The 20,294-nt window shown below is 39.9% G+C and overlaps 2 protein-coding genes and 1 pseudogene across 2 annotated transcripts; 1 reads left to right on the top strand and 2 right to left on the bottom strand.

Moving 5' to 3' along the window:
* Positions 1-2,052: 2,052 nt before the first annotated feature.
* On the bottom strand, positions 2,053-5,894 carry LOC121299680 (pepsin A-like). The gene is made up of 9 exons (XM_041227586.1): positions 5,818-5,894; positions 5,206-5,359; positions 4,931-5,048; positions 4,705-4,823; positions 4,001-4,200; positions 3,715-3,831; positions 3,230-3,374; positions 2,680-2,781; positions 2,053-2,232 (listed from the first exon to the last, which is right to left on the bottom strand). The coding sequence occupies exons 1-9, from the start codon at positions 5,892-5,894 to the stop codon at positions 2,089-2,091; spliced, it is 1,176 nt and encodes a 391-aa protein (XP_041083520.1). The 3' UTR covers positions 2,053-2,088.
* A 2,491-nt stretch (positions 5,895-8,385) lies between these two features.
* LOC121300202 lies at positions 8,386-12,888 on the bottom strand (annotated as a pseudogene).
* A 3,019-nt stretch (positions 12,889-15,907) lies between these two features.
* On the top strand, positions 15,908-20,294 carry LOC121299823 (pleckstrin homology-like domain family A member 3). Its single transcript, XM_041227937.1, has 2 exons — positions 15,908-16,895; positions 17,871-20,294. The coding sequence occupies exon 1, from the start codon at positions 16,394-16,396 to the stop codon at positions 16,859-16,861; it is 468 nt and encodes a 155-aa protein (XP_041083871.1). The 5' UTR covers positions 15,908-16,393; the 3' UTR covers positions 16,862-16,895; positions 17,871-20,294.

The following is a 20,294-nucleotide window of genomic DNA, read 5'->3' as shown; positions in this document are numbered from 1 at the left end:
GCAAATATTTTAACGCTGATAATCTTTTGAAATTTGTTATATATCATGCATAACAAAGTAAATTTACAAATTTAGATAGTCTTCAAATTTTGATATAAAAAATGTCCTAAAAACAAAAAAAAATCTATTGTAAAATCCTGTGCTTTGTGCATATTGTGGCTTCCAATAATTTTATGATCTTGAATAATGGTTGCAAACTGCATAAACTTTACATACGTTTCAACATTTAAACACAAATGTCTTGTTCCTAGTTGACCTCCACAACCAGCTGTCTAGGGAACATCTATAACCTCAGTGAAAGAGTTGAGTTTATCAGCAATTGCTCACAATAGGTTAGGAAAGTTATGGAAGGTCAAGACTCAACCTTGAGGAACGTCACACAGGTGGGACTGCCAGATCTTCAGTACTCTTTGTCTAAAGCAGGAGTTATCTGGAGCACTTTGAGATAAGGACCTTAGGCTTCTTCAACACTGACATTTTAAGAAAAGACTTATCCAAACTCCATTTTTATTCCATTCCATATCTTTGTCTCTTTCAAACATTTGTTTTCACTTTTCTTATCACACTGATATAGAATGCTGAGAGTGAAGTGGCCAACTGATAAATAAGGAGCTGCTTGACCATTGCAAGACACTCTGTTATTAAGGATACATCTGTAACAGCTTCTTAGAATCTTCCAAGCAAGGTGAAGTGGGCTGCCGTTATCTGTGTTTTAGTCGCTACTCATAGAACGCATGCCCAGGTAAGTATTTTTCATTTAACATTGCTTTCACAAGTAGTTAACCATTACAAAGAAGTGTGAGACGGTGGTTGCTCTGTGCGGTTGCTTTGTGGCGTCATCTGGCTGTGTAATGTTTTACTGTTCACATGTGGGTTTTAAGTTTGCAAAAGGAAACCTACATTTAGACAGCATAAGCCATCTAAGTGTTCAGCTGCAGCTCTGCCTTTTTTAAATTGACAGGCATACCTCTTGCCTTTGGCAGGCTTTCTATGGAACGTAGCAGTTTCTCCCATAATTCCTGGAGGACCTGTAGGTGTCAGCTGTCTGAGCCATGAAAAGTTATTATAAAACACAACCGAGCTACTGCGATTGTAAGAAAATGTTAATTCTGTTTCAGGGTCCCTCTGTATAAGAGGAAATCTGCAAGGGAAGCTTTGGAAGAGCAAGGTTTGCTCGACGAATTCTTGAAGAAACATCCACACAACTCAATTGTCATATTCAGCTCTGTCTTTGCCATGGCCTCAAGCGAGATCCTTACCAACGACTATGTAAGTTGTCTGTTTATCTATCTTTACATCTACCATACTGAGCTGTATATCCCTACACCCAGATTCATGTGTCCTCACAACATAGCTGTCCTATGGAGTCATCTCCATTGGAACCACACCCCTGTCCTTCAAGGTCATCTTTGATACTGGATCTTCCAACCTCTGGGTGCCCTCTGTCTATTGCAAGAGCCAACCCTGCAGTAAGTAATCCATGTCTTAATTATGCGAAAGATGACGTATTTATATAATTAACTAACTTTGAGGTTTTGGTGTTTTTCAAGCTAACCACAAGACATTCGACCCAAGAAAGTCCTTCACCTTCAGGTCTACCTCCAGGACTGTTGCCATCCAGTACGGCACTGGAGCCATGACTGGCATCCTGGGATACGACACTGTGACAGTGAGTGTACTCTCTGAACACCAGGATGCCTTTCTGAAAACAGCAGGTAAAGAATTCAGATTTATTTTTCATTTTAATAATACACCCTCCACATTACTGGTAAAGTGTAATCACAGGGTTTCTGAAGGTGATGTCTGTCTCTGATGTCTGGACATCATGTACAGCTTAGCAATCAAGTTAGCAACACAGTAGTTCTTTAGATATGCACGGGTATCTTGTTTTTTTTTAAATAATTAATGCAACAATAAATAAGATAACCCACGTTTTAATAGTTCTTTATTAAGTGTGAAATAAAATCTGTAAACAACGTCATTTAAACTTCTCTTTTAGAGCAGTGTTGATACTATTGCTAATTAACATATTTCCGAATTGCACGTGGTTGCATTTGGACAATAACACTTAAAGGACTAGCTGACCATCTACAAATGCACAGCCTTGGCCAGTCCGATTCTGTTGTTGCCTCTGTCGAAGATGGAGAACCACTCCCTGATGAAGACATCCCCCAGGATCCAGAGCTGATTGTTACCGTTCAGACCAAAGCCAGTAGTGCAGCTCGAGCCCTCCTGTGAGAAAACAAAAATCAATCAAAAACCAACAAAACGCAAGCTGCCCAAAAACTGTTCAAAGAGTCTCAAAATATGCCAGCTCTATATTATAGCCATTATCTCACAGCCAAATGCTGTCCAGGCTCGCAGTGTAATAACACAGTTTCATAATCATAATGTGTACCCAGCTGTGATCACCAATGACACCCTTGTGAGTAAGCACAACAGTGGGCTGGGTTCTCAGAGCCATTTACTCAAAATCGTCAGTTTAAAGGAAAAGCCCACACAATGAAACCAGAAGTAAACAACTCAGGCAGACTTAAGCAGACAGACGGTAAACAGACGGTGAACACCCAATGTGTTGGCTCGGTACGTTTAGTCTAAGGTTTGATTCTATGACTTTCTGGCTATGAGCCGGGCTGTGCTCTGTTGACTGTGGAAACGTTTTTGTGGATAGTTCTGTACCTGGGAAACATAAGCTGATGGAGGCAGAGAGAACTGATATCCGTTGATCTTGAAGGTGACATCTGGCATGCTTCCAAGGCTATTGCAGTTCACTATACTTTGCTAAGATTAAGAACAAGCAATGAGTCAAATTATTTTTCCCCTCACCGCAGCAATTCCCCACACAGCTCAGGAGAACTGAAGGTTCAGTGGGCGTCCTCCGATCCAAGCCATTTCTCTATTACACCCAGGAACTTGAGAACGGATGTCAGCAAGGTACCGGACTCTGGAGGACAAAGGTCAGCTGTGCAGGTGAGGTCACCAGGTGCCTGGTTGGTAGGGTGTGCTGTAGCACAATGAGGAGAAACTGCTGGTTTTACCTCCCCAACCCATGCGATCACAGGAGCCAATGCATAGCAAAAACCACCAACTTTGCACAGCCAGGACACGAATCTGTGCTCCCCTGACTGTATGACTCACCTTGCAGACTACGCAGCTGAGCTTTTAACAGGTGAGGCTATGTTTTGGTTTTAAATAACATATACAAACATTTCATAAAGACAAGTCTTACCAGTCCATATTGTCTCTCAGTGGCACCAACATAAGCAAAAATGTTGTTGATGTCACTGGTAGGGCCAACAATTCGAGCGGTACCAGTGTCCACAATAGCCTGGCAACCAGAGGCGCAGGCAACCACTTTACCATCGATAGTGATGCTGAAACACAAAACCAATTTGTTAACAAAAAAATTATAAAAAAATGATTCACTGTAGATGCAGAAACTTTACTAGTGAATTGAAATAAAAACGCAGCAACAGTAAAGTATTCAAAGCTGTTTTTCATATTTGATTATTTTTTTGTGAATTATTTCATTATTATTTATTATATTAAAGCTTCAATTATTCATCACAGTGCAATTTCAACCATTTTGGTAAAACAATGTCTAAATTAGGGACTGAGTTCAATTTCTCACTGCTGTAGTTACTCAACATTGTAGGTGTGATTCTACTCTACGCGGTTAAAGGAGATGACAAAGCTTCAAGAGTAGTGACTTACCTCTCCATAGTGGTCTCCCAGTAGGTCTGAGAAGTGACGGGGACCCAGTAGATTTGTCCAGTGTAGTAGGATGGGTCAATGCCACCGAAAGTCACCAGGCTGCCTTCCTGGTCATCGCTAAAGAAAATTAAAGAATTTAGGCAAACCTTCTGAGCAGCAAGGTAATAAATGAAAACTCTCTAAACAAAATCAGTTACTGAGAGGACAGAAATAATAGCTCTTTTAGGCTTTATAAAACAAAATATTGTGTTTTACTGTATGTATCTTGTTGCTATCAAACATTCACCGGCTTAAGTAGAAGGAAAACAAGTCCTGGGAAACTAGACCTTCAGCCATCATGTTGTCAAACACAGGGGTGGCACCAGTGGCTGATATAGATGGGTAGGACAGGCCCAGGATCCCATCAGATACAGAGTAGTAGAGGAAATCGCCAGGCTCAGTCTTGCTCAGGCCAAAGATCTGGTTGGGGTCAACGATGCCAGCAACCTTGTAAAGTTAATACAATTAAAAAACATGAACATGAAAAAGTTAGAATAAAACTAATTACAATGTATAAAATGCTGTTCTCAAAAAGTGAGTTTTTAATCTTGATTTAAAAATATTAAGTGACTCTGCATCTCTAATATCAGATGGTAGTTTATTCCATAATCAGGGAGCATTGTAACTAAAGGCTCTTTCTCCTTTCCTTTTTGTCTTAATCTGTGAGAAGGACAGAAGACCAGAATCAGCCGACCTTCAAGCATGTCTCGGGACATATAGGGACAAAATCAAGCCATAAGGGGTCAGGCCAGGTGACTTTTATTCTATCGTTGAAGGCTGGCCTGCATGTGAAGTCAACCATTTAGCTCATGACTATTATGTTGGATGAACCTGATCGTTATTCTATAAGGCATTACTGGTTTTATAAGGGATATTTTCTGGATTACTCAGCCTCCAGTGCCGAAGGTATTCCAGGTGTCAGAGCAGTAAATGTTCAGAGAGTATACTCACAGTCACAGTGTCGTATCCCAGGATGCCAGTCATGCTGCCAGTGCCGTACTGGATGGCGACGGTCTGGGAGGTAGAACGGTAGGTGGAGGATAGGTCTGGGTTGAATTTATTGTGGTTAGCTGGAAAAAACACCAATATCTTCATCAAGTTGGATCCCTCTTCGCAATATGGGCCCTCTGATGTCTCTATCCTCTTTTTGTGGAATGGAGAAGGACATTTTACTTACAGCAGGCGTTGCTGTTGCAGTAGATGGAAGGAACCCAGAGGTTGGCAGATCCAGTGTCAAAGACGACCTTGAAGGACTGGGGAGGAGTTCCAATGGAAATGATCCCATAGTAGGAGAACTGTGTGGTAAAGCAAAATTGACAGTATTGACATGGGTGTAGGGATATACTTTATGGGTACTAAATTAAATCAGCCCAAGCTAAAGAACAGAAATGGAGTACACGTTATACCTGCCCAGGACCCTGGATCATATTTTACATAGAAACAAACTCTTACGTCCATGTCATTCATAAGGGACTCATTTGATTGCACTGCAAAACTTGGGTTGAATTTGGCGCTTGGGTTGTAGGGGTACCTCTGTAAAAAGTCTTCCAGCAGCCCCTTCTCTTCCAGTGCCTTCCTAACGGACTTTCCCTTCCTCAGAGGAACCCTGAAACAAAAGCAAATGGGCCTGTAACATCTGCAAACGTTGAGCTTAAACAACTAAAAACAGTGTAATAAAGGGACTTGCAAAACAGGCTTTATGATTATTTTATTACATGTTTTATGGCATTTCGTGAAGTTCAAACAACAAAATCTAAGCAGTCACGATTCACCAATAAAATAAAAAAAGTTGTACTTTGTTTGCCATGTGCTTCATGACTTTCCCCCAAACCCTTTCACCCATCTGAAAATCTTCAACCCTCCATCCCCTGTTTTTAACACAAGCTACCTCACATCAAATGCAAGGTCCAGAACCAAAAATTCCAGGAACATCTGGGCTATCCTAGGAGAATCTACGGCTCCTCTTCACCTGATCTAACCGTACTCACACTTTTACCCAACAGGATGATTTAAATATCGCTTTCTATATGGCAGTCTGCAAATTATATAAAAATAAACTTGAACTTTAAAAGTTCTTGTCTGTGGAGGCACTCAGAAAGAGCGACCAACGCACACAGAACAACAGCCCACTTCATCTTCATTGCTACAGTTTCGTATTGCAGATTCAGAGAAACAGTGCTAGAACCAACCCAAGCAGTTCCTTATATACCCGTAGGACTGTCTCTCCACACCCTATTGTCTGTATCATTTTGATATGATCACACATTAATAATGTCATTAAGATACTGCAAATAAAAAATAATTTGCTAAAGTGAAATGTGATAAAACAGCTTAAGTTGGTATTTCAGATAACTTTTGACTGGTGGAAAGGGAAACAAGCGCTGGCGATAGGTACAGTATGTACATTGAACATGGGTGCAGGGAGGATTGCTGCACAGGGTAAAAACAACTCATTCTTTGTTTGAAGGTACCAATTAGTTTAACTTATCAAGCAGCCCAAGATAATTGGGATTGCAGTTGGATTCCGATGCAGATACTGTAGAGGGCAAGTTAGTTAAATGGGATAATGCTATGCACTGTAACATGTTGATTGTATTTGTATGCTCATTCAAGGTCACAAGCCGCCATATGCTGGATTCAGTCCTGCACTGGTTGCATGTGTAGGTCAAACATTTCTGATTAGGAGCAGTCCATAACAAAATGTCTCTGAAGTCAAAAAAACAATGCAATCATGAAAGCAGATATTTTCGGTGTTTTTAGCTGTATTTCCTACATGTAAGTTGAGGTCAACAGTCTTTATTTAAGTATTAGATCTTTAATGAAGAATTAAGTATTTAAGGCTATAGCTAAATGTAAATTCTAGTTATTAAGGAATTTAAGAATGAGTATTTTTTTGCCGTACATAAATCCTTTGTGATATCATGGCTCAACTTTGATACAAGTATAGTCTTGTAATTAGGGCTTCTGATTTTCGGTTTTAACCGGTAAAACCCAATAAAGCCAATAAACACCGTAAAACACTAGAAAAACTGTGGAAATGGTTAATTAATTCACATTGACTTTACACCTTTCCCATTAAAAAATAAAACCTACTACAAAAATAATAACAAATACATTTCTCAGTGCTGCTGGGTAATGTCCCGCCTTCCTGACTTGAATCTATCATTGATTCGTTCTGAATACATTAAACCCACCCCAACTAGTGAGTGACAGCACATTCCTACATTTCTATTGGAGACTCTGCTTGAAAGATTTGAAACGAGATTACAATCAGGATGGAGGCTTGTTAGCAGGATTTAAAGCTGTGTTACAGTTAAGATATGAAGGATTTAAAACAAAGTTGGGGGAAATGTACAAAAATGCCTCCACAGAAAACCCCCAGAAGAATGTGCCCGCGACCATAAGGATTTCATTGTGGAAGACAGCAAAGGAAAGAAGGTACAAGCATTGCTCAAGCATTTTGGAAAGTAACCAAAAACACTAATTTCATACAGTAGATCAAAAGAAAAGCCCCGAAAAAAACTTACATAAAACTCGAAAATAACTAAAAATAAGCCCCAAAAAATACAATTAATAAAACCCAAAAAACAGAAACCCTGCTTGTAATTCTTTGCAGCCAGTCTATTACTCAAGTAACACAGCAGCATTTGAAGACGCTCTTATTCTAAGACATGTTTTATTAATGCAGAAGGGTTTTAACACACAACTATAAACTATTCAATATTTAGAAGTCTTTCTTGATGGCTTCAGCTGAAGACACTAATGTTTTATGAGAGGCCGTCAGAGAGTCCAAGCCCACAAAGGTGCCTGAATCCCCTTTAAGTCACTTTGGCTAGTCCAACCCTGACCCTGTTGAAGATGGATTGGTACTGTTTGATAAAGACATCACCCAGGACCCAGATCTGCACAGGGAGATGTTCATAGGCACCCAGTCTACCATAGAGCTCTATTTCATTTTGAGGATTTTTTAGTTAAGAGAACTAAATGATGTATTGATGGTTCCTTTATTAAAGTAATGCAGCACTGCTCTCTGATCAAAGATGTTCGTTAGCAAGTTCATGTAGTGGTTCATAATATTTCCACTGGCCGCATTTATAATATCTGCTTTAATGAAGGTGTCAGCATGTTTAAGAATAAGAATAATTGTGTATTTGTACCAGTAACATGATTGGTCAATGAGGATTAATGATTGAACAGGGAACAAAAATGAATAACTAAGCAAAAGCTAAAATAGTTATAAAGTCATCCTACCTCAAAGGAAGAACTTCCCTCCCACGAATATACAGACATTGCCTTTTCGTGGAAATGTTAGCCAGCAATAGGTAGAAGTGTAATTCTAATTGTGATACGTCTATCCATAGACTAAATTTGAGCCTTAAAAGTTATAACTGGTAGTGATACTGCATCTCTGGTTATTCCAAACGTGGGGGTGTTATTGCAATTATATTTCAATAAGATGTGAAATGTTTTGTGGGTTTATTTTACCAAAGAAGAATGAGAAGTCCTGTGTTGCTATTCAGACACTTTTATTATAGAGTGATGTCATGTAACTAAAAAAAACAGAGACGACAATAACTTTTTTTTTATTTAATAAGTTGTATTTTTTTTTTTTTTTTTGATGCAGGGGTAATTCAGAAGATAATATCCTTGATTGCACAAAAAGGAAACGAGAAGAAGGAATGAAAGAAGATAGGAATGATAGAGTCAAGATGAGCAGCTTGAAGCTGTTTACACAGACTGGGCAAGCCCAACCACATTGTTGCCCCTGTCGAAGATGGTGTAGTACTCCCTGATGAAGACATCTCCCAGGATCCAGAGTTCTCCTTGAGCTGATGGAAGTGACACAGACTGTAAGCCACTGGTGCACTGGCCATTGATCTGTAAAAATAGAGATGAGTTTCAATTCGCGAAAAAATGTATAAGACCCATTTTGGGGTGGGGGCTTGCATGCAGATGAAAGCAGCAGATCCTTTGAGGACAATATGATTTAGTAAAACATTAATAAGCTCTTTTCTTTTTCTTAGCGTGAATAGAGAAAAATGTAAACATATCCATAGGTATTACCCAAAAATGCATATTTATGGAAATATCATATTGGAAATATATACATCCATACAACTAGCCACATATTAATACTGTGCAGTCATGTCACACCTGTCTGACGTAGGCTGATGCAGGCAGGGTGTATGGAATGCCATTGATGGTGATGACAACTTGGGGCATGCTGGGGATGTTCTGGCAGTTGATGTAGTACTGTGAAGGGAAGGGATGAAATGTCAAAGAACCCTGGTGAAAAATCTTCTGTTAAAAAGGTTGCAAACTTTATTGCTGTATTATTGACCACTTTACAAGCCTGGGCATGGCACTGTTAACTGCAATGATGGAACACTTGCAAGACTCACCTCATTGTTACTGTTCACGGCACCAATCCATTGCTGGATAGTGGGAATTTCAGAGGGAGGTCCAGCGATCAGCGATGTTCCAGATTCAACAATAGCCGGGCAGCCTTGGGAGCAAGCCACCACCTGACCATTGATCATTGACACTGGAAGACAAGACAGGCGAGTTCTCTTATCAGGAAGTTTGGCATGAAACATGGGCTCATCCCCTATGAGTAAGGGTTGTAAATCCAGATAACGTTAGCCCTGCAAGCATTAAGCATGGTTCCAACTTGTGTATTTCCCTGGCCTTGCCTTTCTCATGCAGGAAGAGCCAATTTTATGTAGAAGACTCCTTAATTTCAAGTCCACAAAACAAATTTCACTTGTGATTTATTGTTTTGATATATAATGTCAGATTAGAACCCCACCCATTCAATATGTAAGAGCTTGTGTATTAACCTTGGGAACTGTGCCAGCTTGTTCTATGAAGAAAGCTGTTTCCATTGCATTGGTGCATCTCAGCTAGCCTTTATCTCTCAGCACACTAAATACACTCCATTTACCGTCCTAAGTGGTCAGTGTGTCTATCTACTGCTGAATGGGATCATTGATCTGCACACATTGCCTGAGAGGTAGGACTATATGACAAATAGTAAGAAGTCCCTTACTTGTCCACAGCGATCTGCCAGTACCCCTGGGTGGTAACGGGGACCCAGTTGATCTGGCCGGTATAGTAAGACTCGTCAATCCCTCCGAATACTACAACACTGCCGGTAGCCCCATTGCTGGAACAGGGATAGAGAGACATGCTTCTTATCATTTCATCAGCAGTGTGCACATTTCAGGCAAACACAAAAATATCTTAAAAACAGAACACATACACGTCTGGAACAGTGTTGAGCTATGCAGCATTCTGGTGTCAACGTTGCTGCTATCCGTACAAGATTATGGAGAGATATGTGCAACAAAGGGCTACAGAATAGATATGGTAAATGAGTTATATTAACTAAAGCAGTATTGGCATAAAATATTCATTATTTTAAATTGATTAACTATTTGCAAGCAGATGTGCATGCGATACAAATTGAATAGTGAATATACTGTGTGATACAATTAATTTCCTTGTTGTTTCCTAAGCTTGGACAGGAAGTGCAAACACACTTGCTGGTAACATGTGAATGCAAGTGGCTTACCGGCTCAGGTAGATGGGGAAGAGATCCTGAGACACCAGCCCCTGGTTCATCATGTTGTCAAACACTGGGGTAGCTCCAGAGGAGGCGATGGAGGGGTAGGCAAGCCCGAGGATGCCGTCGAAGGGGCTGTAGTACAAGAAGGAGCCGGGCTCCGTCTCGCTCAGACCAAACATCTGGTTGGGGTCGACAATGCCTCCGATCTTTAAACAAAGGCAAAGATTCAATTTTCACCACAGGATCCGTCTTCCCTGGTGCGGGTGTGATTGATTTCACAAGCTCATTTAGTCATTTCGGATATCCACTGCATTCCTTTTGGAAAAAATCGGAATAAAGAGCAAATGTGTATTACTAAACTATCTATAATGTACAGTGTGGCTATGGTTATACAGTATATATCGCCATCTTGATGTTACCCATGCATAACATGTACTGATTTTCCCTATGGGTAACAGGCTATACTCACAGTCACAGTGTCTTATGCCAGGAAGCCAGTCATACTGCCGGTGCCGTACGTGATAGAGAGAGCAGTGTTGAGGGCCTGGTATGTGGAGGACTGGGATGGGTTGAACTTATTGTGATTAGCTTAAAACAAAAACTTGACACATTAATTAGATGGGAATGCTTTATATTAATCATAGCTAGCAACAATTACCTTTCTTAAAACAAACAACTAAATCATTTTGTACTATGACATTGTATTTCCCTAACCTCAATCCTTGTGTATTCACTTTCATTATATGTAACAGAGACAATTACAGAGACCTTTATTCAACAATCAATACTTATAAATTGTCGTCACTGTGTTTTGACTAAATTATAAGTTACATTGGCCTTTCCATCAACTACAAAAGCAAGTTCTAGTCCGGTCGGCTAACTTGAAATCATTCAGCCTTGTAGATCTTATGAGGAGGTCAATTGGACTGGTTACTTACAGTAGGCATAACTGCTACAGTATACAGATGGTACCCAGAGGTTGGCAGATCCAGTGTCAAAAAGGACATTGAATGACTGGGGTGGGGTTCCAATGGAGATGACTCCATAGTACTCAATCTGGAAGAATGCAAATGGGTACATTCATATGATATCTGTCATAAGACTCTCTACAGAGTTGCAAAGTTATTTTAAACCATCCTTATATTGCATACTGATGGTGACATGATGTGGATGCACTTCAACTACAGGCACATTAACTACACCACTCTGCACTTTTGCTACATTATTTAATGAGTGTTCTTCCAATAAACTTACATAATCATGAAAATGACTTTGCTAAATGCATGGAGTTGCATGCACACTGTCACTGCATCGTGTGCTAAGTGCATGCAGTAAATATTACTAAGTGCTGCACATACAGCGTCAGGAAATCAGCTACAAAGACAAACAAAATGTTTGTAAAACACTTACCTCCAAGTCATTATACATGGGCTCGGCGAATGGCTGAGCGTACAAGTTATACTTAGAGGCCAGATTATGAGGATGTTTCTTCAGGAAATCCTCCAGCAGTCCCTTTTCTTTAAGAGCAGTCCTCATGGACTTCCCTTTTATCAGGGGGACCCTAAAAGAAAACAAATTTATTAGTGTAATATTCAACATATTTCAAATGGGCTGAACCCAATGCAGAATACATGTCTTATTCACCATAGAGACCGGCTTCTCAGCGGTTTGGTAACCTAGGTTGAGTAAATATCGCTTTCAGAATGAATTCTGGAAATTGAAATTATGTTTCAAGTTGTAAGTGCAAAACAAAACACACAAATTAAGTTTACAGTTAAGAGCCATTATTTCAAACTACTAAAAAAAACGTCTATGACAAACTTTTTGACTTGAAGTTTTTTTTCCTCTCAATGTTTCTTTTAGTATTTCTATGCTTAGCACGACAGAGACTTTTGTGAGTCGAAACGTTTCTCAAAGAATTTTTGCTTTGAGTAGATGATAAAACTCTGCAACAACTATTGAAAAGCTAATGTGCTTTAAAACCTCCACCAGCTCTATCTCTTTACCTGGTCATGCATTCAGACAGGGCGACCAAGCCCAGCAAAACGATTGCCCACTTCATCTTGTTGTCTGGTCAGTAGTCTTCGAAATCTGTAAAGCTCGCTGTTCATATTGAAAATCCAAGGAGTTCCTTTTATACCCCACCAACAGCGTGAACCTCTCACCTCTTGAAAACTCAAATAAGAAAGTTCAACAGTGGAATAAGTTACAGTGTAATAGTGAAATATTGCTATTTTTTTCGATAAGGACGACCTTGCCAAGAAAGCTTATCCAATGTTTGTGCCCAGAATGAATTACCCTGTGTGATACAATACATCAGGATAAGTAGATCCTATCGAGGAAAGGGAACACTGTCAATATTTTATAACAGATGTAGAATTGCGGTGCTGTTCCGAGATAAATTTATTGTGATTAAGAGTAGAATGAACATTAGCAGATATTTGTGAACAATGGAAACTATGCTTGAAAATGTTACATAAACCAATTCAGAAGTTTCACGTAATAACCCATAAGTGTGTCTGAGCTGTTTGCCACTAGTTTTGTCAGGTTTTCTATTTGTCACGTTGACAAATATTTTCTCTACGTATACCCTAACTACATCAAATAATAATAATAATAATAATAATAATAATAATAATAATAATAATAATAATAATAATAATAATAATAATAATAATATCTAAAACTAATACGAAATAACTTGATACTTCATTCAAGGCCTTGAATTAAAAGTCTTAGTTGTTTATTTCTAGTTTGGTAACTTTAATGGCCACGTTTCTTTCTGAAAAAAATATGTTAATAACGATTTGGAGCTAATAGCTGTGAGAAATTAGCGCCTTAAGTATTAAGTTTGTAAAACACGTTTAGGGATCTAACACTTAAGGGGGAATGTTTTATATATGGAGTTTCAATATGAAGTATCTAATAACGAAGTTAGAATGATTTTATCTGGAGCCTCTTTGGTCTCATATTGGACCGCTTACATTATAAAGAACTCCCTGTGTATAAAGATGGGTTTTACAGACCCCCTTACCAAAAAAAAAGGGGTTCCAGAGCAAGACCAAAGGTTCTATATAGAACGTCAGGTAGTGTCTCTCTTTTTTAAGAGTGCATAGTTGGGAATAAAGGGAGAAACAGCATTTTTCTTTTTTTCTTGGAAATCACTGCCAGGAAAATCTATTAGCTATATGGTATTTAAGTAAAGCAGGGCGGCAAGGGCAAACACCAGAATTTATTGGAACTGTTTAATATTCAATTAAAAGCTGTAAGATCTATATACACAGCGTATCGTTTAGGTCATAAGTGTTCCCGTGCTCTTAATGAGAGAGACTGCGTTGTGAATGTAAATATAAGACAACAGTGTTCTCCTCAAACGTAAAGACTTTGACCTCTGCTTGCACTCTCAATCTATCCGGGCAGGTTAGTGCCCGTACCCCTGGTAAAACACATGAACGAAAACTTTAACGCGTGTCCTTTTATTTTAAAAGCGCGCCACCTACTGGAAGCCTTGTGCAATGCAACTGCATGCAAGTGAGTCAGAAACGAGTCGGGTTTACAGACAACCAGGAACTGGACTCGTCTGTGTTGCAGTCAATGGAAGTCAACATGTCAGTTCAGTGCGTCCTTTTGTATTCACAGGGACAATGCCGCCCCCTCGCGGTTTCGTGATGCGTGCATCTGAGCGCTTCTTCGTGCAATGTGTCGCTTTGTCGTTTGTTCAGGTGCTCTCACCTGAGTTCACGAGGTGCTCTTCGGTTTTTGTTGCCTGTCACAGACACAGGCACATAAAACGTAGGTCATCAGAGCAGGAAAATAAATAAAAACATACAGTCGCCTCTTTCAAAGTATTACAGTTATATATTACTATTGGAATTATTGATATATTTTATATACAGAGCCGTAATCTGGAATTAGAGGGGGGAAAAAGGATTAGAAATATATTTATGACTTTATAATGTGTTCTCTGCATCCTGCATCAAAAATCCTAAAAAATTGCGATTTCCATATGCCGTCTAGTGGCCAATCCTTATAGTGCTGTGGCGATGGAGCCCAGCGAGCTGCCAGAGATTGCAAAACGCTTTTAAAGGATGAAAGGTAGCTGCTATGCCACAATGAAGAATAGATAAATAAAGGAATACATGTCTATATATTCCGATTTTTATTATTTTTTATGTTGGCATATATATCCTCCATAACCGAAACTATCCTATAATACACTACACATTAAAAAATAATAACTTTACGTGTTTTCTCTTTGTCCTCGTGCACTTGTTTTATTATTGTGTTCTATTAAATATATCTTCTCTTCTTTCTCTGTATCCCCTGAATGAAACGTCTGTTTTGATTTTCTCCGCCTTTACTACCTTTCAATCCCACCTGTCCATTGAGTGAAGCCCTGAGATGACGTGAAAACTGTCATTAGCATCTTTAACATGTATGTTTCTCATTTAAACACTGAAAAGTTGTTCAGTATCGCACCCATTCCATGTCAGAAAACTGCAGAAAAGGGTTTCTTTTCATAATGGAAACACCGTTAAGCGTTCAAACAGACGGGTGCAGCGAGTTTAGGCGTTTAAGCTCGTTTGACATTCAGGGCCGCTATCTCTAAATCCTGTCGTTTATGAACGTGGCACCTCTCTGCTCTGCTGCAAGTCAGTTTCAGCCACATTAGTCAAGGTTGCTCCAGAACAATGTAAGCAGCTTCCAGACTTGGACGCACTCTCCCGCCCTGCCCCGCCCCGCTCACACCCTTCCCCTTCGCTTTAGCTCTGGCTCAGTATCTCTCCTGTGACACTATGTAAGCGTTTCCCCCCCTCTTACAAATAACACAGTGTGCTCTGCGATGACCTCCTATTAGTTAAGAGCATTGGTTATTTATTGATCAATCTTTTGTCGTCACGAGTTCCCTTTACTTAGAGTTCTGCTGAGTTCCAGTTTAGTCCAAGTTGTTAGTATCTATAAAAGTCCTACGAGCTGTACAGATTCGCATTGCTTTACTCTTTCAGGACTAGTTGTGCGCTGGCGAATTGCTGCTACAGTTCGATGTTTCAATTGCAATTTGTAAATGTCCCAACGCCCACATTATATAGCCTATTATAAAATGAATGCAAATGTGAAGTAAATATACACAATAAGCTTAAGGGAAAATGAACTATAGATACTGGCATTACAAATCTCAGTTAGTAAGCCAGTGTCAAGCTAACAGATTCAGATGTGCGCTGTAGCTATGATTATAATAAACCCCAAAACTGAGCCACGTGTTATTCCCATTGCTGTCCATCTATGAACAAGTATTTCCCCGTCATGTATGCGGTGAGCTTCTAAGAATAGGTGTCAGTCTTGTGAAGTTAAAGATTTCTGACTGAGAACGTCATGTAACTTTTAGAACCCCTGCACGCATTCTTTCTCCTCTGGTTCCACAGTCCCGCAGGCGCAGTTTTATGAATGAGTAACAGCTGTTGTAATGACTGACAGTCAGCAGTAACAGGGAATGGAGAGGGTGGAATGTTCAACAGTGCATCATTTCATGACGTCACGAGCAGGGGGTGGGCCCCCGGACAGCAGGGGAGAAAGAGAGAGAGGAGCGCCGGGCATGTAGAAACATATCCAGGCGGTCCGCAGATAGACGTGTTTGGTCGTATTATTAAAGATAAAACACTGGAAGGTAAACGTTACTTATTAAGCCTGTCAGCGGGCAGAATTAATTGAAAAGGTCATATCAAAAAGCTGTCAGTCTGAAGTAAAGAAGCAAGAAACAGCTGTACTGTGTGTAGCTTCGTTGAAATAATAATAATAATAATAATAATAATAATAATAATAATAATAATACGTGCTCCAGGAGTTTTAGATTTATTTTGAAAACTGTAATACGTTTTTTTAAAAAATAAGAATCTGTTATTCTTTAACCCTTCAGTCAGATTAGCAGTATGTAACAGAATGCATTGGAATATATCATTAACGTGTATAACACCAGACACATATAGAAGCATGTATCGTGCTTGCTGTTAACCCTAAGAGGAGACAGGCGTATATATGACACGTTCAGTAACGGCTGTGTTTTGAGAGTGCTTGATGAGATACATTAGAATGATGAATGCCCAGAAGGTGCTGAAAGAAGGATTTCTGGAGAAACGAAGCAACGGACTCCTGCAGCTGTGGAAAAGAAAGCATTGCGTGCTGACAGAGGATGGGATCCGGCTGTATGACTGGAAGCGAAGCGGGGGCAGCGGCGGAGACTCCGGGTTCAGGTCCAGGGGCTTCAGTTCGTGGTCCTCTTCTACCAAGACCAAGGAGCTCCGTTTCGAGCGCATGGCCACGGTGGACTGTGTCGAATACAAACGGGAGCTGGTTTATTTCACTGTGGTGATGGCCGGGGGAAAGGAGATAGACTTCCGATGCCAGCAGGAGGGCACTGCCTGGAACGCGGAGATAGCTCTTGGTTTGGTCCGGTTTAAAAACCTCCTGGCGGTGCAATCGGGCAGAACCAGCCACCTGGCACACCTGGGTAGCACCGGGGAAGAAGAGGCGCTGGAATCCTAAGGAAACACTGGACTGCAGTGATAGTCGAGCTAAGGTAGGCGCACCCAGGCTTTCCCTTCCTTCTCGGTTTTCTTTAATGGCTCACACCTTTCCAGGGGGTTAAGACTTGAACAGAAATGGTTTATAATGTTTGCAAACTTAAGTGGTTTCCAGTGGAATTGCTACATCCTAGAACTCCCCAGTATTTGTTGCCTTAAGCCTCCATTCCCTTCATAGCTCAGCAGTGATTATTTTGTAATCTATTGTAGAACATCATATAAAACAGTACTGTTGTGTACTGCTGGCCCCTGTCCACCCCAGGCATTAATTACACTAACCCTTTCTGAGCTCCCATCTGTTTTGCAGCAGCAGCAATCAGACAATGATGTCTGGCAAAAGGAAAATATTGCTTAATAGTGGTTTTTATTATTACTTCCATATGTGTTGTGCAATGTAAAATGCAATCTGAATATTAAAAACATTTATTTGATGGCAGATTTGGGATATATAGCACATCTCCAGAGATCTAAAGATAGACTATCAGGAACATGTGTACTCACTTACATTGTGTGTTGTTATGTGTGGACCAGGTTATATATACACACACGCCCTGATTTCATTGCTTCCCTTTCAGCGACGGTGCCCCTGAACAAAGGGTTAAATGTTCTTCTAGAAGAATGTCTTTTAACAGTTGCACTGCCCCTTGGAATTATCTTCAGTGTACTGACTTCCTATTAAAATAATTTTAGTTTTATTTTGAGTAAATCTTCAGGGTTTGTAATATGATAAATGCAGGCTACAGTCACAGCAAAATTACTGTGAAAAAACTTCACAAATAACCTGACCAAATACCTCTGGCTCCTACCCAGGAAATTTGATCAATTAAGAGTTCATTAACACCGCCTTTGCAGTGGGTGAATCCTATTAAAAAACACAAACAAATAAACAAAAAAAAACACTGCTATTAATAACTATTGGATAGCTACACATTCATGTTTATTATCTGTCTCTTGTTTCTATCTTTTCACAGATTAGAAACGGTCCACAACCCTCTTTTTTCGGAAGTGAAACAAGCAGAAGATGTCAATTTCCTATGACTGCAGGATTAAAACTATTGAAGAATCGTTAAAACAAATACAATGTATTAAAACCAAATGTATCAACGTCTTACTGATGCCCGGATCAATACCCCTGGACGACCTGGAGCCACCTCTCCAATACCTCCAGTAAGCCAGCCTCAGAGTGCAGCGCTACTCTGCTCTCTTTAACATCAGTCAAAATGATGCGTATCACCATTAATCTGTACAAAGTTATGTGAACGTATAGTGACTTTTTACCTGTGTTGCTGAGTTCTGCATGAATCGTTGCAGTGCCAAAATCTCATTTGAAAAATACCTGCAGTTATTTTGTAATATTTAAATCTCGTTTTAAATTGAACTCCATTTAGATTCTCTTGTTAGATTCCTTCGGGTTCTTGCATGCTTTTTTCCTGTGCATTTAACAGGGGGCACATTGAGTTAATGAACCTGCATCTTACCATTAAATTAGCTCTCTAGGAACACAACTTTGCGCTGTGTGAACTGTTCACACCACAATACCACCAGGCAATTATACTGCTTTGTTTTGCTCTGACTTCCTCCCTAACCCTTAATAGAAAGGGTTCCTCCTGGCGTGAGCAAGCTTGCTGTTGCTTGTGCTATCCTGTATCTGTAGATAAATAGCACTCTCCAGCATTCTCTCCAAAAGCACTTCAGACTTCCTGTACAATTTCACTTACAGGTGATTCATTTTTATTATTTTGACATCCTAAAATAGTAGCCAAAACCAGCGATACATCTGTCTTGGGACTGTCGCAGTGAGGTAACTCAAAAATGTTGCGGTTTTGCAACGCGTTTTTTTTTTTTTTCTGACTGCTGCACTTCATTAGCCCAGCCACCAGGTGGCAAAAGAAAGCAGAAAATGCATTAAACAAAACAGCAGGGAGCTCTGTGGACTTCGAGATGAAGCTGATTGGAGATCCAGTTACTTTAGCCGCTAAGATGCTTCAACCAAAGATTGCACACGTGCACTGAGCACCTGCGAGTACAGGAGAGCGTAGCAGCACCTGCTGGAGGTGCAGCGCACTTCTGTGACTCAAGCAGACTGGTCGGATGGTACGGTGAATGCAACAGGCTTACCCTTGCATGGCTGATTTGCAATGAAAATGGAATGTGTATTGACGTGCATTCTGTAATCTCATTCAAGAGGAGCAAGACAAGCAGATCTTCCAGACTTTGTACCCAAGTTTGTGAAAGATTCATGATGTCTCAAAAAGACTTTTGGGACATTCTGGAGAACAGACTATGCTGCTTCACCCACAGTATTACTGACCTAGAAAATAAAACACTGTCTTCTTGTCTGGGACAAGCATGCCTTTTCTATATTTAAACACTTGACATATTTGATGGCTGTAATGCAGATTCCGAAGCTAGTCCCATGACCGTTTGACTAATCTATTGACCATTGTTAACGACTGTTCTTCCCGAAAAGCTGGACAGATTCCATAGGGCTACGACAATACCACCGAATGTGTAACCCTGCAGAACCCCATAGACAACCATAGCATTACCAGCAATGGCAATACAATATTGAAAGAAAAACTGCACAATGCTGTTGTACAGTAGCACACGGTTCATACCATTATGATACTAGTGGTATATCAAACTAAAAGAACATGTTGCCAATGTGGTATCTACCAGTGACCCAGCTACAGCATTTGCACTGTCATTCTCCCACAGCACAGAATCATTCATTGGTGTTAATGTCACTGCAAAACTAAAGATTATTAGAGACTGCAGCTCTTCTACACCAGTCACTGCAATCACAGGGCACTAGAGCCAGCTTTCTAAAGATATTTACATCAAAGTGCAATTTGCAAAATGAAAGTGTTCATGTTATAAAGCTAGCTGAAAGCCAAGTACAGCAGGCATACCTTTGATTCCTTGTTGTTATCGTAGTTTTGCACTTTGTTGGTAAAATCTACCAGAACAGAGGGTCATCTGAATAATATTGTAGGTTTTCTTAATAGGTAAAAGTGTAATATTTTATTTGAATGTGGTTATGTAATTTTGAATATCAACTGTGTTGTAGCACAGGACCATTTAGCTGGAAAACAGAAGTGATTTTGCACAGGAAATGCAGCTAATATTGATTAAATGAGACTTTTAAGAAACACTGTTTAATAAGTTCAAGGCTTGTGAATAGGGGATCCAGTACTCTTGCCAATGTAGCGCATCGTGCTTTTGGTTCTGTATTCTAATATGTGTCCTGGGTTCATTGTGTTATATCTCAGTGACCTTCAAACACTTTGTTTTGAATTGTTACAATGTCTTAATTTGAAAGATCTTTGTTGGTGTAATGTAGTAAAGCCTGTTTTGAGTTCTTTTCAATTTCACAATGAAGGTATTCCATTCTC

The sequence above is a fragment of the Polyodon spathula genome, chromosome 25, assembly GCF_017654505.1.
Source record: "Polyodon spathula isolate WHYD16114869_AA chromosome 25, ASM1765450v1, whole genome shotgun sequence".
NCBI lineage: Eukaryota > Metazoa > Chordata > Actinopteri > Acipenseriformes > Polyodontidae > Polyodon > Polyodon spathula.
This window is presented reverse-complemented; position numbering and strand designations above follow the sequence as displayed.

Bases quoted from the DNA above. Each gene is read 5' to 3' on its own strand.
- LOC121299680 (XM_041227586.1), bottom strand. From the start codon at position 5,894: ATGAAGATGAAGTGGGCTGTTGTTCTGTGTGCGTTGGTCGCTCTTTCT. The intron at 2,782-3,229 runs GTAAGACTTGTC...TCTTAATCTTAG, and splicing joins CTGAGAGACAATATGGACTG to CAAAGTATAGTGAACTGCAA. The intron at 2,233-2,679 runs GTACAGAACTAT...GTTTTCTCACAG, and splicing joins CATCAGCTTATGTTTCCCAG to GAGGGCTCGAGCTGCACTAC.
- LOC121299823 (XM_041227937.1), top strand. From the start codon at position 16,394: ATGAGATACATTAGAATGATGAATGCCCAGAAGGTGCTGAAAGAAGGA.